This window comes from Aquarana catesbeiana, linkage group LG11 (assembly GCF_042186555.1).
Source record: "Aquarana catesbeiana isolate 2022-GZ linkage group LG11, ASM4218655v1, whole genome shotgun sequence".
NCBI classification, from domain to species: Eukaryota; Metazoa; Chordata; class Amphibia; order Anura; family Ranidae; genus Aquarana; species Aquarana catesbeiana.
The window spans coordinates 112,909,076-112,923,050 of NC_133334.1; the positions used below are offsets into that span (position 1 = coordinate 112,909,076).

General features: G+C 44.0%; 1 protein-coding gene across 1 annotated transcript in view; it reads left to right on the forward strand.

Moving 5' to 3' along the window:
* The window catches only part of LOC141112265 (synaptotagmin-2-like), a 180,076-nt gene that overhangs the window by 53,024 nt on the left and 113,077 nt on the right, over positions 1-13,975 (forward strand). The window contains exon 2 of the mRNA XM_073604900.1: positions 11,876-11,953. Within this exon, the coding sequence (XP_073461001.1) occupies positions 11,938-11,953 (16 nt within the window). The 5' untranslated portion in view covers positions 11,876-11,937. The remainder of the gene's footprint in view (positions 1-11,875; positions 11,954-13,975) is intronic.

Here is a 13,975-nt window from a genome sequence, read left to right on the forward strand (position 1 = left end):
GTATCTGAAATCACACTAGTGTGAACGGACCCTAAATGTTTTCAACTAGAAATAATCACGCTGTATAGTAGAAACAGGATTTTACTTTGAAGCACTAACTCACGGTGGAGCTGCTAGTTTAAGCGGGTCTGTTACCTTCACTTTGCTTCCCTCTGTTTTACCGGCACCGGGTCTAGGGGTTCCGTTGTGTTTACTTCTGGATGACACACGCACCAACACTGGAGTACATTTTCAATGCTTTATTGAACAGACAAACTTTAGGAAGTAGCAGGAAACAGGCGGAAAAGGAAACTTTCAGGAGAAACTCAAATATCTTCTTGTAGAATCTTAGCGAAAAATGTCCTGGTAGAATTCAGATAATTATGTGGAATGCGCTCCCCTTGTGGGACACACTCCTTGCTCGTCTGGATAGGCCTCTCTCACCGGTCTAGCAGCCAGTATGCAGCACGAATCAAAAGTCTCTGCCACAGACTTGTTTGGGGGAATAAATCCGTACGATCCTCTGCCACAGGATGTATCAGATTTTCTGCAATGAAAGTCAGTCACAGTGCCTGAACCTTTAAGCCGAACTGGCAACACTATGCTGTATGGTTACTTCTTTTGGATACGTCCTTCAACCGAGTCACCAGGCCCCTCTATAGACCAGCTCACCGCGTGATCTCTCCAAGACGGGTCCTCCCCTGGGATCTCCTCGGTTGTCCAGCTTCGTCACACGGGACCGACAGCTCAGGACCATTCCTTGGCCGCGGTGGTAGGCCCCAGACAAGCCTCTGGACCCACCCCTGCACCGCAGCATCATGGGCCTCCTGATCGGAGGACCACGAGGTAGCTCCTTAACGCATACCTGTCGGCCAGGAGGGCCAGCAGGTGGCTGTAAAACGAACCCTAGAATATGGCGTCTGTCCCATAAATACCCTCTTCCTAGAATGCAACTTGGAGGACCACCTCCACCGAGCTTGTCTCCGAGACAGAGGAGCATCTACACACTTCGACACGTTGCCTTTCGAAAACACTGACTAGTGGTAACAGTGACACCCACCGGTCAGCAAGGAAAAATGTCAGCCAAGCTGGAACAGAGGCAAACTTTTACCTTCCCAACGCACAATTTACTAAATTTACCTAACCTGCGGTAGATTGTAATTCTACCAGCGCTACAACGTGAATGTAAAAACTGACAATTTAGTTAAAGGGACTGAAGAAGAAGCTGAGAGAAATTGGGCTAGAGCAGGAACAATAACCAGAGTATATTTATTTACCCTACTAATGCAAAAGTTCTTAAGAAGAGCTTCAGGAAGAAAGTGACCTTACTGAGGGAAAGAGTGTTTGCCTCATTGCTAATATTGTTCTGAGAATTTGTTGGCTGCTTAATCCTGGACAAAGTCCACAATATTGTGGCTGTATTTTGAAGACTGATCCACTTTAAGAACACTGTTCTTTTAATGTTTAACTGACAAATATTGAACGCTTATGTCAATTCTAGTGCTGTGCATACACCAATGCCAAAGATAAAAACATTAGCGTTTGTCTGAAGTCCTCCTTTAACAAAACACCTTTTTATTGTGATTATTATTATAGTGATTGGACAAAATGATGTGAACACCAGTATCCTAGGGCTACCTTAAAAAATAAAAACAAAAACTGCTACGCTGCAATTTATCTTTTGTTTATCACTTGTTTATTTTATTTGTCTATGCTACTTAAAGTGGGGTTCCACCCAAAAAACAAAAATACCTGGAAAAAATCTAAAAAAAAACCCCAAAAAAATTTGGATTTTTTTTTTTTTTTCACTTACCTCTAAATGCCTGTTGCTAGGTGGTCCCTCGTAGTCTGCCTGTTCCTTTGCCTGGGCTGGTGACATCACTTCCCCCCAGGCACAGGAAGGGCTCCGCTCTGCTCCCTCCCTCCTGTCAATCATCTGGGACCCATTACAGGTCCCAGGTGATTGAGCGGCCAATCACGGCACCGGAGGGGGGAAGGAGACAAATGAGACAAACTTTTGGGTGGAACTCCACTTTAACCTAAAAAAAAAAGAACTAATACAGCAAAAATGTTGTTCATGGTTGTAGACATGCAGTACTTTAAGAAGTCTTCATAAAAAAATTAGCTTTGTGAATGTCTCCTCATTCACGCAAACGTAATAAATAATACGTGCAACTCGCATCTAATGCTGCGTACACACAAGCGGAATTTTTGTCGGAAAAATCTTGGATGGTTTTTCCGACGGAATTCCGCTCAAGCTTGGCTTGCATACACACGGTCACACAAAAGTTCGCTGAACTTTTCGCGTCGGAACTGGTACAGACGATCGGAATTTCCAATCTGAACTTTTTCCGACCGAAAAATTGAGAGCATGCTCTTAATCTTTTGCTGGCTGGAATTCCGCCAGCAAAAGTCTGATGGAGCATACACACGGTCGCATTTTCCGACCAAAAGCTCTCATCGGTCTTTTGCTGGCCGCATTCCCGATCATGTGTTCGGGGCATTATAGTTTATTTGTCGCCTTTTTCTGGGTGAATGTAACATCCCTAACATTCAAAACATTTCACCATAAGAGTTAACATTCACTAATATATAAAATAGCTTAACACTACAGGCAAAGAACATCTGACCACTTGATGCTTGAAATAGATTAGGTAGTAAATCAGTCAACAGTAGGTGGATTCAAACATTCTCGGGTCACACACAGATCTATACTCAGACCAGAAAAGTGAAAAAAAAAGTTTATAAAAAAAAGGTAAAGTTAATAAAAAATATAAAAAATATATAAAATGGGGCAGACTTAATGACCACTTTTTCTGCATTTTTTTTTCTGCCATCACTGACCACCATAGTAAATATGAAGGTGACCACAGCACTGTGTACTGTCTAAGGAGATTCCTGTGCAAACAGCTGAATGAATGGTTGTTCAGATGATGGCATCACCACTGCTAAATGAGACTGCTTCCTTCTGGTTGCTAGGCAGCCAGCACTCACCAGCTCCCTAACAACCAATAACTCATCCCTGTCTGGCACATTACAGCGGAGGTCCACCCTAAAAAATTTTTTATTAAACATTTGAAAAAAAAATGTTTTAATTACCAGAAGTGGCTGTTGCTAGGCAGTCATCCAAATCTGCCACTTCCTTCTCGACAGAGCTGTTCCTTCTCTACATCCCTCGCGTTGCCTCCTGGGAAATGGGGTGTGCTGTCTTCTGGGACCTGTGTGTGTCCAAGAAGACAGCCGCCCATTCACAAAGCGCCGCGTGACTTGCGCATGCGCAGTAGGAAACGGGCAGTGAAGCCGCAAGGCTCCACTGCCTGATTCCCTTCGTTAGGATGGCAGCGCCGGCACCCGTTCCGATGGACGGATCGGCCTCGGGGTGCCAACATCGCACGCTCCCTGGGCAGGTAAGCGTCCTTATTAAAAGTCAGCAGCTACAATGGTTGTAAAAAAAAATTGCGGCTGGAACACCGCTTTAAGCTGTCAGCCGGGCATTCCTGACTTGACAGGTGAATGTAAACAAACAGCAACAAATAAACTTTTACATACCTTTTACAAACAGAGGTATTTGTTGCAGTTAATTTTATTGGCCCCCAAGTGTCCTCCAAATGTCCCCAGAGATTAAAAAAGTTCAAGCCCTGATCCTGTTATGATAAACCACAATATACTTTTTACACCTGAGCAGTAGCCTGAAAATGGAAATTTGTGTGTATTAACAAAGCATGTAATACAGTATGACTGCCAGTATTTACAGACTCCGGTTAGCTTGCCAAGCGTATAAAACTGCTCTCTTGTTACAGCTATTTAATTTAACATGGACATACACCTTTAGATAGGTAAACACTTTGCTTTATGCTCTTATCTGGAAGCCTTCTGATTTTGTTATGCTCTGATGACTGTTTCAAAACTCTTGTTAAACACAAGATGATTAAAATAATTTCATCTGGAATTGACTGATGTTATGTGGTTTTACTATTTGATGATACTCTTTAAAAAATGTTTTAAACATTATCCAAATTTTTTCTTTTACTTTTTAATTTTCTATGGTCTGTATAACTGGGGGTATGGCAGGAATGCGTCTTTTGCCTACATACTCTGCTAAAAGGTGCCCTCTTTCTCTTATGCCGTGTACACACGGTCGGACTTTTTGACAACAAAGGTCAGACGGTCTTTCCGACGGACTTTCGACGGACTTTATAACGACCGGACTTGCCTACACAGGATCACACCAAAGTCCGACAGATTCGTACTTGATGACGTACGACCGGACTAAAATAAGGAAGTTGATAGCCAGTAGCCAATAGCTGCCCTAGCGTCGGTTTTTGGCCGTCGGACTAGCATACAGACAAGCAAATTTTTCGACCGGACTTGAGTCCGTCGTAAAGATTTGAAGCATGTTCCAAATCTAAAGTCCGTCAGATTTTCGACCGAAAAAGTCCGCTGCAGGTCCGATGAAGCCCACACAGGGTCGAATTGTCTGCCGGACTCGGTCCGTCGGACCAGTCCGGTCGAAAAGTCCGCTTGTGTGAATGCGGCTTTAGATAGTTGGAAGGTATGTTAACCACAGCTCATCATTTAGAGTGATTACTTACTAATAAGGTACATGTGCAGGATATTGTTCATTCTGTGCAATCCCTTTCTCTACCAGATCCAGCCAGAAACTACTTCATATGCTCTCTGTCATTGGTACTTTTTATCAGGTACATTGTTCTCAGCTTTATCTGTTGACTACAACACTGCCACGTGTTATGGAGATTAGGTCAGGGGAGGTTTTATAGTCTTATACTAGGCTGACAATGCTGCTCCTCTATAAATATAATACAGTGCCTTGAAAAAGTATTCATACTCCTTGACATTTTCCACATTTTGTCATGTTACAACCAAAAACGTAAATATATTTTATTGGGGTTTATGTGATAGACCAACAGAAAGTGGCACATAATTGTGAAGTGAAAGGAAAATGATAAATAGTTTTTCATTTTTTTTTTTTACAAATATTAATTCATTTATATTAAGTGTGGCATGCATTTGTATTCAGCCCCCTTAAGTCAGTACTTTGTAGAACCACCTTTCACTGCAATTACAGCTGCAAGATGTTTTGGGTATGTCTCTACCAGCTTTGCACATCTAGAGAGTGACATTTTGCCTATTCTTCTTTGCAAAATAGCTCAAGCCCTGCCAGATTGGATGGAGAGTAGGGATGAGCCGAACACCCCCCTGTTCGGTTCGCACCAGAACATGCGAACAGGAAAAAAGTTCGTTCGAACATGCGAACACCGTTAAAGTCTATGGGACACGAACATGAATAATCAAAAGTGCTAATTTTCAAGGCTTATATGCAAGTTATTGTCATAAAAAGTGTTTGGGGACCTGGGTCCTGCCCCAGGGGACATGGATCAATGCAAAAAAAAGTTTTAAAAACGGCCGTTTTTTCAGGAGCAGTGATTTTAATAATGCTTAAAGTCAAACAATAAAAGTGTAATATCCCTTTAAATTTCGTACCTGGGGGGTGTCTATAGTGTGCCTGTAAAGGGGCGCATGTTTCCTGTGTTTAGAACAGTCTGACAGCAAAATGACATTTTGAAGGAAAAAACTCATTTAAAACTACCCGCGGCTATTGCATTGCCGACAATACACATAGAAGTTCATTGATAAAAACGGCATGGGAATTCCCCAAAGGGGAACCCCGAACCAAAATTAAAAAAAAAAAATGACGTGGGGGTCCCCCTAAATTCCATACCAGGCCCTTCAGGTCTGGTATGGATATTAAGGGGAACCCCGGCCAAAATTAAAAAAAAAAAATGACGTGGGGTTCCCCCTAAATTCCATACCAGACCCTTCAGGTCTGGTATGGATTTTAAGGGGAACCCCGCGCCAAAAAAAAAAAAAAAAACGGCGTGGGGTCCCCCCAAAAATCCATACCAGACCCTTATCCGAGCACGCAACCTGGCAGGCCGCAGGAAAAGAGGGGGGGACGAGAGTGCGGCCCCCCTCCCTCCTGAACCGTACCAGGCCACATGCCCTCAACATTGGGAGGGTGCTTTGGGGTAGCCCCCCAAAACACCTTGTCCCCATGTTGATGAGGACAAGGGCCTCATCCCCACAACCCTGGCCGGTGGTTGTGGGGGTCTGCGGGCGGGGGGCTTATCGGAATCTGGAAGCCCCCTTTAACAAGGTGACCCCCAGATCCCGGCCCCCCCCCTGTGTGAAATGGTAAGGGGGTACATAAGTACCCCTACCATTTCACGAAAAAAGTGTCAAAAATGTTAAAAATGACAAGAGACAGTTTTTGACAATTCCTTTATTTAAATGCTTCTTCTTTCTTCTATCTTCCTTCATCTTCTGGTTCTTCTGGCTCTTCTGGTTCTTCTGGTTCTTCCTCCGGCGTTCTCGTCCAGCATCTCCTCCGCGGCGTCTTCTGTCTTCTTCTCCTCGGGCCGCTCCGCACCCATGGCATGGGGGGGAGGCTCCCGCTCTTCTCTTCTTCTCTTCTTCTTTTCTTCTTTTCTTCTCTTCTTCTCTTCTTCTTCATTTTCTTCTCCGGGCCGCTCCGCAATCCATGCTGGCATGGAGGGAGGCTCCCGCTGTGTGACGGCGCTCCTCGTCTGACAGTTCTTAAATAACGGGGGGGCGGGGCCACCCGGTGACCCCGCCCCCTCTGACGCACGGTGACTTGACGGGACTTCCCTGTGATGTCACGGGGAATGCCACAGGGAAGTCCCGTCAAGTCACCGTGCGTCAGAGGGGGGCGGGGTCACCGGGTGGCCCCCCCCCCGTTATTTAAGAACTGTCAGACGAGGAGCGCCGTCACACAGCGGGAGCCTCCCTCCATGCCAGCATGGATTGCGGAGCGGCCCGGAGAAGAAAATGAAGAAGAAGAGAAGAAGAGAAGAAAAGAAGAAAAGAAGAAGAGAAGAAGAGAAGAGCGGGAGCCTCCCCCCCATGCCATGGGTGCGGAGCGGCCCGAGGAGAAGAAGACAGAAGACGCCGCGGAGGAGATGCTGGACGAGAACGCCGGAGGAAGAACCAGAAGAGCCAGAAGAACCAGAAGATGAAGGAAGATAGAAGAAAGAAGAAGCATTTAAATAAAGGAATTGTCAAAAACTGTCTCTTGTCATTTTTAACATTTTTGACACTTTTTTCGTGAAATGGTAGGGGTACTTATGTACCCCCTTACCATTTCACACAGGGGGGGGGCCGGGATCTGGGGGTCACCTTGTTAAAGGGGGCTTCCAGATTCCGATAAGCCCCCCGCCCGCAGACCCCCACAACCACCGGCCAGGGTTGTGGGGATGAGGCCCTTGTCCTCATCAACATGGGGACAAGGTGTTTTGGGGGGCTACCCCAAAGCACCCTCCCAATGTTGAGGGCATGTGGCCTGGTACGGTTCAGGAGGGAGGGGGGGCCGCACTCTTGTCCCCCCCTCTTTTCCTGCGGCCTGCCAGGTTGCGTGCTCGGATAAGGGTCTGGTATGGATTTTTGGGGGGACCCCACGCCGTTTTTTTTTTTTTTTTTGGCGCGGGGTTCCCCTTAAAATCCATACCAGACCTGAAGGGTCTGGTATGGAATTTAGGGGGAACCCCACGTCATTTTTTTTTTTTAATTTTGGCCGGGGTTCCCCTTAATATCCATATCAGACCTGAAGGGCCTGGTATGGAATTTAGGGGGACCCCCACGTCATTTTTTTTTTTTAATTTTGGTTCGGGGTTCCCCTTTGGGGAATTCCCATGCCGTTTTTATCAATGAACTTCTATGTGTATTGTCGGCAATGCAATAGCCGCGGGTAGTTTTAAATGAGTTTTTTCCTTCAAAATGTCATTTTGCTGTCAGACTGTTCTAAACACAGGAAACATGCGCCCCTTTACAGGCACACTATAGACACCCCCCAGGTACGAAATTTAAAGGGATATTACACTTTTATTGATTGACTTTAAGTATTATTAAAATCACTGCTCCTGAAAAAACGGCCGTTTTTAAAACTTTTTTTTGCATTGATCCATGTCCCCTGGGGCAGGACCCAGGTCCCCAAACACTTTTTATGACAATAACTTGCATATTAGCCTTTAAAATTAGCACTTTTGATTTCTCCCATAGACTTTTAAAGGGTGTTCCGCGGCATTCGAATTTGCCGCGAACACCCCAAATTGTTCGCTGTTCGGTGAACTTGCGAACAGCCAATGTTCGAGTCGAACATGAGTTCGACTCGAACTCGAAGCTCATCCCTAATGGAGAGTGTCTGTGAACAGCAATTTTCAAGTCTTGCCACAGATTCTCAATTGGATTTAGGTCTGGACTTTGACTGGGCCATCTGAACACATGAATATGCTTTGATCTAAACCATTCCATTGTAGCTCTGGCTGTATGTTTAGGGTTGTTGTCCTGCTAGAAGGTGAACCTCCGCCCCAGTCTTAAGACTTTTGCAGACTCTAACAGGTTTTCTTCTAAGATTGCCCTGTATTTGGCTCCATCCATCTTCCCATCAACTCTGACCAGCTTCCCTGTCCCTGCTGAAGACAAGCATCCCCACAACATGATGCTGTCATCACCATGTTTCACGGTGGGGATGGTGTGTTCATGTTAAAGTGTAGTGTTAGTTTTCCGTCACACATAGCGTTTTGCTTTTTGGCCAAAAAATTCAATTTTGGTCTCACCTGACCAGAGGACCTCCTTCCACATGTTTGTTGTGTCCCCCACATGGTTTCTCGCAAACTGCAAACAAGACTTCTTATGGCTTTCTTTCAACAATGGCTTTCTTCTTGCCACTCTTCCATAAAGGTCAGATTTGTGGAGTGCACGACTAATAGTTGTCCTGTGGACAGATTCTCCCATCTAAGCTACAAGATTGGGATTTTTTTTATAGCCTAACCCTGCTTTAAATTTCTACACAACTGTATCCCTGACCTGTCTGGTGTGTTCCTTGGCCTTTGTGATGCTGTTTGTTCACTAAGGTTCTCTAACAAACCTCTGAGGGCTTCACAGAACAGCTGTATTTATACTGAGATTAAATTACACACAGGTGGCCTCTATTTGCTAATTAGGTGACTTCTGAAGGCAATTGGTTCCACTAGATTTTAGTTAGGGGTATCAGAGTAAATACTAATACATGCCACACTTTTCAGATATTTATTTGTAAAAAAAAAAATTGAAAACCATTTATCATTTTCCTTCCACTTCGCAATTATGTGCCACTTTATGTTGATCTATCACATAAAATCCCAATAAAATACATTTACGTTTTTTGTTGCAACATGACAAAATGCGGAAAATGTTGAGGGGTGAATACTTTTTCAAGGCACTGTAATATGGTGAACGTATGTGGTCACTCTAGGACAGTAAAGGTCCATGCACACTAGGCAGCAGAAAAATTCCAGACCTGCTGGCAAAAAAATGTTTTGTTTTTTTTTCAGCCTGTAATCCTCTACAAATATGTCTATAAGTGCCCAAATGTGCATGAAAACAAAGGTTAACATAGAGTTGCTTCTACAAGCTGAAAAAAAAAAGCCAAACGCCTCTATAAGCAGAATTTTTTATGCCTAGTTGTAACTGGAAAAATCATCAGGAGAAAATAAAGGAAAAAAACCTGAAAAAAGAAAATGAATGCAGCGCCACCATCTAAGGACCAATAAGATGGAATGTATTTGTGTTATTGGGTTTAGATTTGCATAAACAGTTGTGGACACTGGATGTCCTACACACATTGTCTGAAAGCGGTGATTGGATGCCGATTGACAGACCTTTTTTTTGGTCATGCCCCTTTGACAGAAGCCGGCCAAACCGGCTGCCATAAAGCCGTGTACAGACCTGAATGCAGGCTACCCAGGTTCTAACCCTCCTGGGGAAGCAAAGTCCATTTAGCAAAAGTCCTACCAGAGTCCAGTGCTGGTAGGTTCCTAGTCTAAGGAGAATCCCAGCAGGGTCACCCAGGAGGGCGCCACATGCTCCAGTGCAGCAGGCCTTCCTCTGTAAATTCCATATGGAAGAGAGAGATTGCTCTGAGCCCTACCCTGGTATTTATATGGCTTACAGAAGGGGGTAGGACTTAGGCCATACACACTATTAGATTTTCTGCAGATTTTTGTCTTCAGATTTACCAAAACCATATAATATGAGGTCAAACCTTAATGCCCCGTACACACGATTCGACATTTCAACAACAAAATCCATTGTTTTTTTTTGACGGATGTTGGCTCAAACTTGTCTTGCATACATACAGTCACACAAATCTTGTCGGAAATTCCGAACATCAAGAACGCTGTGACGTACAACAAGTACTATGAGCCGAGAAAAATGAAGTTCAATAGCCAGTGCGGCTCTTCTGCTTGATTCCGAGCATGGGTGGAACTTTGTGCGTCGGAATTGTGTACACACGATCGGAATTTACGACAACGGATTTTGTTGTCGGAAAATTTGAGATCCAGATCTCAAATTTTGTGTGATGGAAATTCTGATGGAAAATGTTGGATGGAGCCTACACACAGTCGGAATTTCCAACAGCAAGCTCTCATCGAACATTTTCCGTTGGAAAGTCCGTCAGTGTGTATGGGGCATAAGAGTTTCAATTTGTATGCAATCAGGCAGGCCCTTGCACTACATGGTTTTGGTAAATCTGCAGACAAAATTCTGCAGAAAATGTAATAGTGTGGGCCCTTCGAAAGCCCAGAAAAAGTCTAGACACAGTTAACCCCTTCCCATCCTGGGCAGCCTGAACTATCTGCATAGCTACACAGTGCTATTAATACAACAGCAGAAATACATTCAATGATACCCCACAAGCAGCTACTAACAAGTTTTTTTCACTGTTGCTTAAAAGAAATGCAAAATTGAAAAAAGCTGTTATTTCATTTCAAAATAACTTCCCTATGCTTTGTAGCAGAATAATAATTATAGTGTTGTTTTAAAAGAGAAAAATTATGAAATGTATATATATTTTTTTCATATATTTATTACAGGTACTTATATAGTGCTGTCAATTTATGTAGAGTTTTATATATATACAGTATATTGCAGATTCACATCAGTCCCTGCCCTCAAGGAGCTTACAATCAAAGGTCCCTAACTCACATACATACATACATACATATACTAGGGCCAATTGAGGCAGGGTCCAATTAATACCAGCATATTTTTGGAGTGTGGGAAGAAACCGGAGTACCAGGGGAAACCGACACAGATACAGGGAGAACATGCAAACTCCAGGCAGGTAGTGTCATGGTTGGGATTCGAACTAGGGACCCTAGTGCTGCAAGGCAGAATTTTTTATCTACAGTAACACAGTTTTGTTTTGTTTTTTTGTTTGTTTTTCAAGTAACACTGATAAACGTAGATAATAGTGCTTTCTTTTAGTTTCTATTTTGTTTGTGGATTGTATAAAAGACAATAGCATCAAAATAAAGCCTTAGGTAATGACAGTTATTTCTAAATTAATAGTCCAATTGCAAAAATGTAACTTCCTCTGGTCCGTAGGTGGTGTACAGATGTGGGAACTAAAGTGGTTAACGTAAAGTGGTGGTAGGATAAATTAAATGTTAATGGATACAATTAAAGGTTAGGTTAAGGATGTATTTTTGGTGTTTGTGAGTGGGGTTAAGGGGTTAATTTAGTGTTAAGTTAGGGTAAGCTAGAGAATTTAGTAGGCCTCAGGGTTCCGGTAAGTTGTAAAGATTGGCGGTAAGGTTTAGGGATGGGGTTAAGCATTTGGGTCAGGTTAAGAGGTAAGAATAGGTTAAAACGCCAGAGATAGCTTCTAACATTTATAATCCCAATTTATTTTGGGAGCTAAAATCCCTACACCAAAATAAAGAACACTGGGTTCCCAACACCGAAGTTGCATGTACTGGTAAATTTGCTATTTATATAACATACTATTAATAAGCTACATTTTTTTTTTTTTTGGTAGGTATAAGCTGAGCATGGACCCAGAAGTGGCATCAAAACAATAAATCGTGTGTCTGAAATGGGATGGACAGAGCCACTGGTAATTTAAAACAAACATTTTAATTTGCATACATGTTCGTTTAACATAAACCTCAAATGAATATGTGGTACTAATTTTATAGGTAAAGTCCTACTTATCAGATTAATGACTAGCATATTGCAAATGCATTGGGGTGGGTGTGTGTGTGTGTGTGTATATGTATACATATTATGTATAAAATTTGTGTGTGTATATATATTGAGTATGTACAGGTGCATCTCATAAAATTAGAATATCCTCAAATTTAATTCATTTCAGTAATTCAATTCAAAAAGTAAAACTCATATATTTTATATAGATGCGTTACACACAGAGTGATATATTTCAAGCATTTTCTTCCTATAATTTTTGATGATTATGGCTTACAGCTAGTGACTCGAACATCGGGTGTTCATTTGTTCTAAAACGAACATTTGGGGCAAAATTTGAGCACCGCAGAACGCTCCATAAGGCACTGCGAGATTACAGTGCATTGCTGTATGATGACTGGCCAAAGCATGCACCTGACCTGCATGCTTTGACCAATCACAGCGTGCTTTGCTGAGGGAGCCATAATTTGCCAAAGGCAGGGTGCCTTTGGCCAATCATGGCTCTTGGGGACTAAGTTCACACCCCATACTATATAAGGCTTCCTTCTGTTGTCAGAAACTGAGCAGGAATCCGGCCCGGATTTTTTCCAGCCTCTGTGGCAGGCTTGGTTCCAGTCCGGTTCTTGTGGTCCACTTGAGTCCATGCCCAGGTGGACGTTAAATGACTAGGAAGAGAGCACAGCAGTGCTCTGAACTGAGACTCAGAAGGGAAGAGAAAGATTGTTTGGATTGAAAACGAAGGTTTGCTTTACCTCATGTTTTGTGGGTGACAGGGACCAGCCCCACACCGTATAGAAAGCAGTGTACTGTTTAGTTTAGCGCTGGACGTCAAGGATTTGTTTTACTGTTTTGTTTATTTTTATGACTTTGCAAACCACCTGTAAATAATTTTAAAGAAACTGCCTGTACACTAACCTTCACTTCAAGAAAAGGTGATCCGCACGAGCCAATCTCCCCACACGTGGTGGATTCAGCGGGCAATTTCTGAAGAGGAGGAAATGATAAAGGCCCTGCTACAGGCCAATGCAGCTCAGCGGGAAACCAACCGCCAAGTCGCAAAGGCCGCTGCAGCACAACAGGTGGCCCAGCAAGAGATGCACCGCCAAGTCGCAGAGGCCGCTGCAGCACAACAGGCCGCCCAGCAGGAGTTCAACCGGCAGTTCGCAGAGGCTCTAGTGGAACTGAAAAAGGGGTCCGCACCTCCTGTGCCAGTGGAACCAAAGATGGTACGCCTCCTACCATCTACAGAAAATGACACCTGCCGATGATGTCGAGGCATACCTTGTGACTTTTGAGAGAGTTGCTGTCCGCAAAGGATGGCCAAAAGAACAGTGGGCGGGTCTGTTGGCCCCATTTCTGACAGGAAAATCTCAAAAGGCCTATTTTGATCTGGAACCGGATAAGGCCCAGGACTTTGAGACTCTGAAGACAGATACTCGCACGCTTGGGTGTCACTATGGCAGTCCGGGCCCAGCGTGTGCATCAGTGGACCTACTCCAGCAAGCAGCCACCCTCTTCTCAAATGTTCGACCTGGTCCACCTCACCAGGAAGTGGTTGCAGCCAGAGACCTTGACAGGCCCTTAGATCGTGGAGTGTGTGGTAATGGACCGGTACCTGCGTGTGCTCTCTGCTGCTCTGAGGAAGTGGGTCGGACAGGGGGACCACAAAACTGCAACCCAGTTGGTGGCCCTAGTGGAGAGGTACATTGCTACTGAGGACTTGGTGAACCCGTCTATGCCCCACTTCGGTGTGTTTAGGGGTACAAGATCGCCCAGCCGTTCTGGTAAGACTGTTCCAGGGTTCAAGAGCATGGGGAAGTTAGATAAAACTGTTGTTACAGCTGATGAGACTGTCGGTCCTGGACCTGGAGACTGACCAAAGAAGCCAGGAAGGTCTTTGGGACCGTTAAGAGGACTGGGGGTAGAGCATATA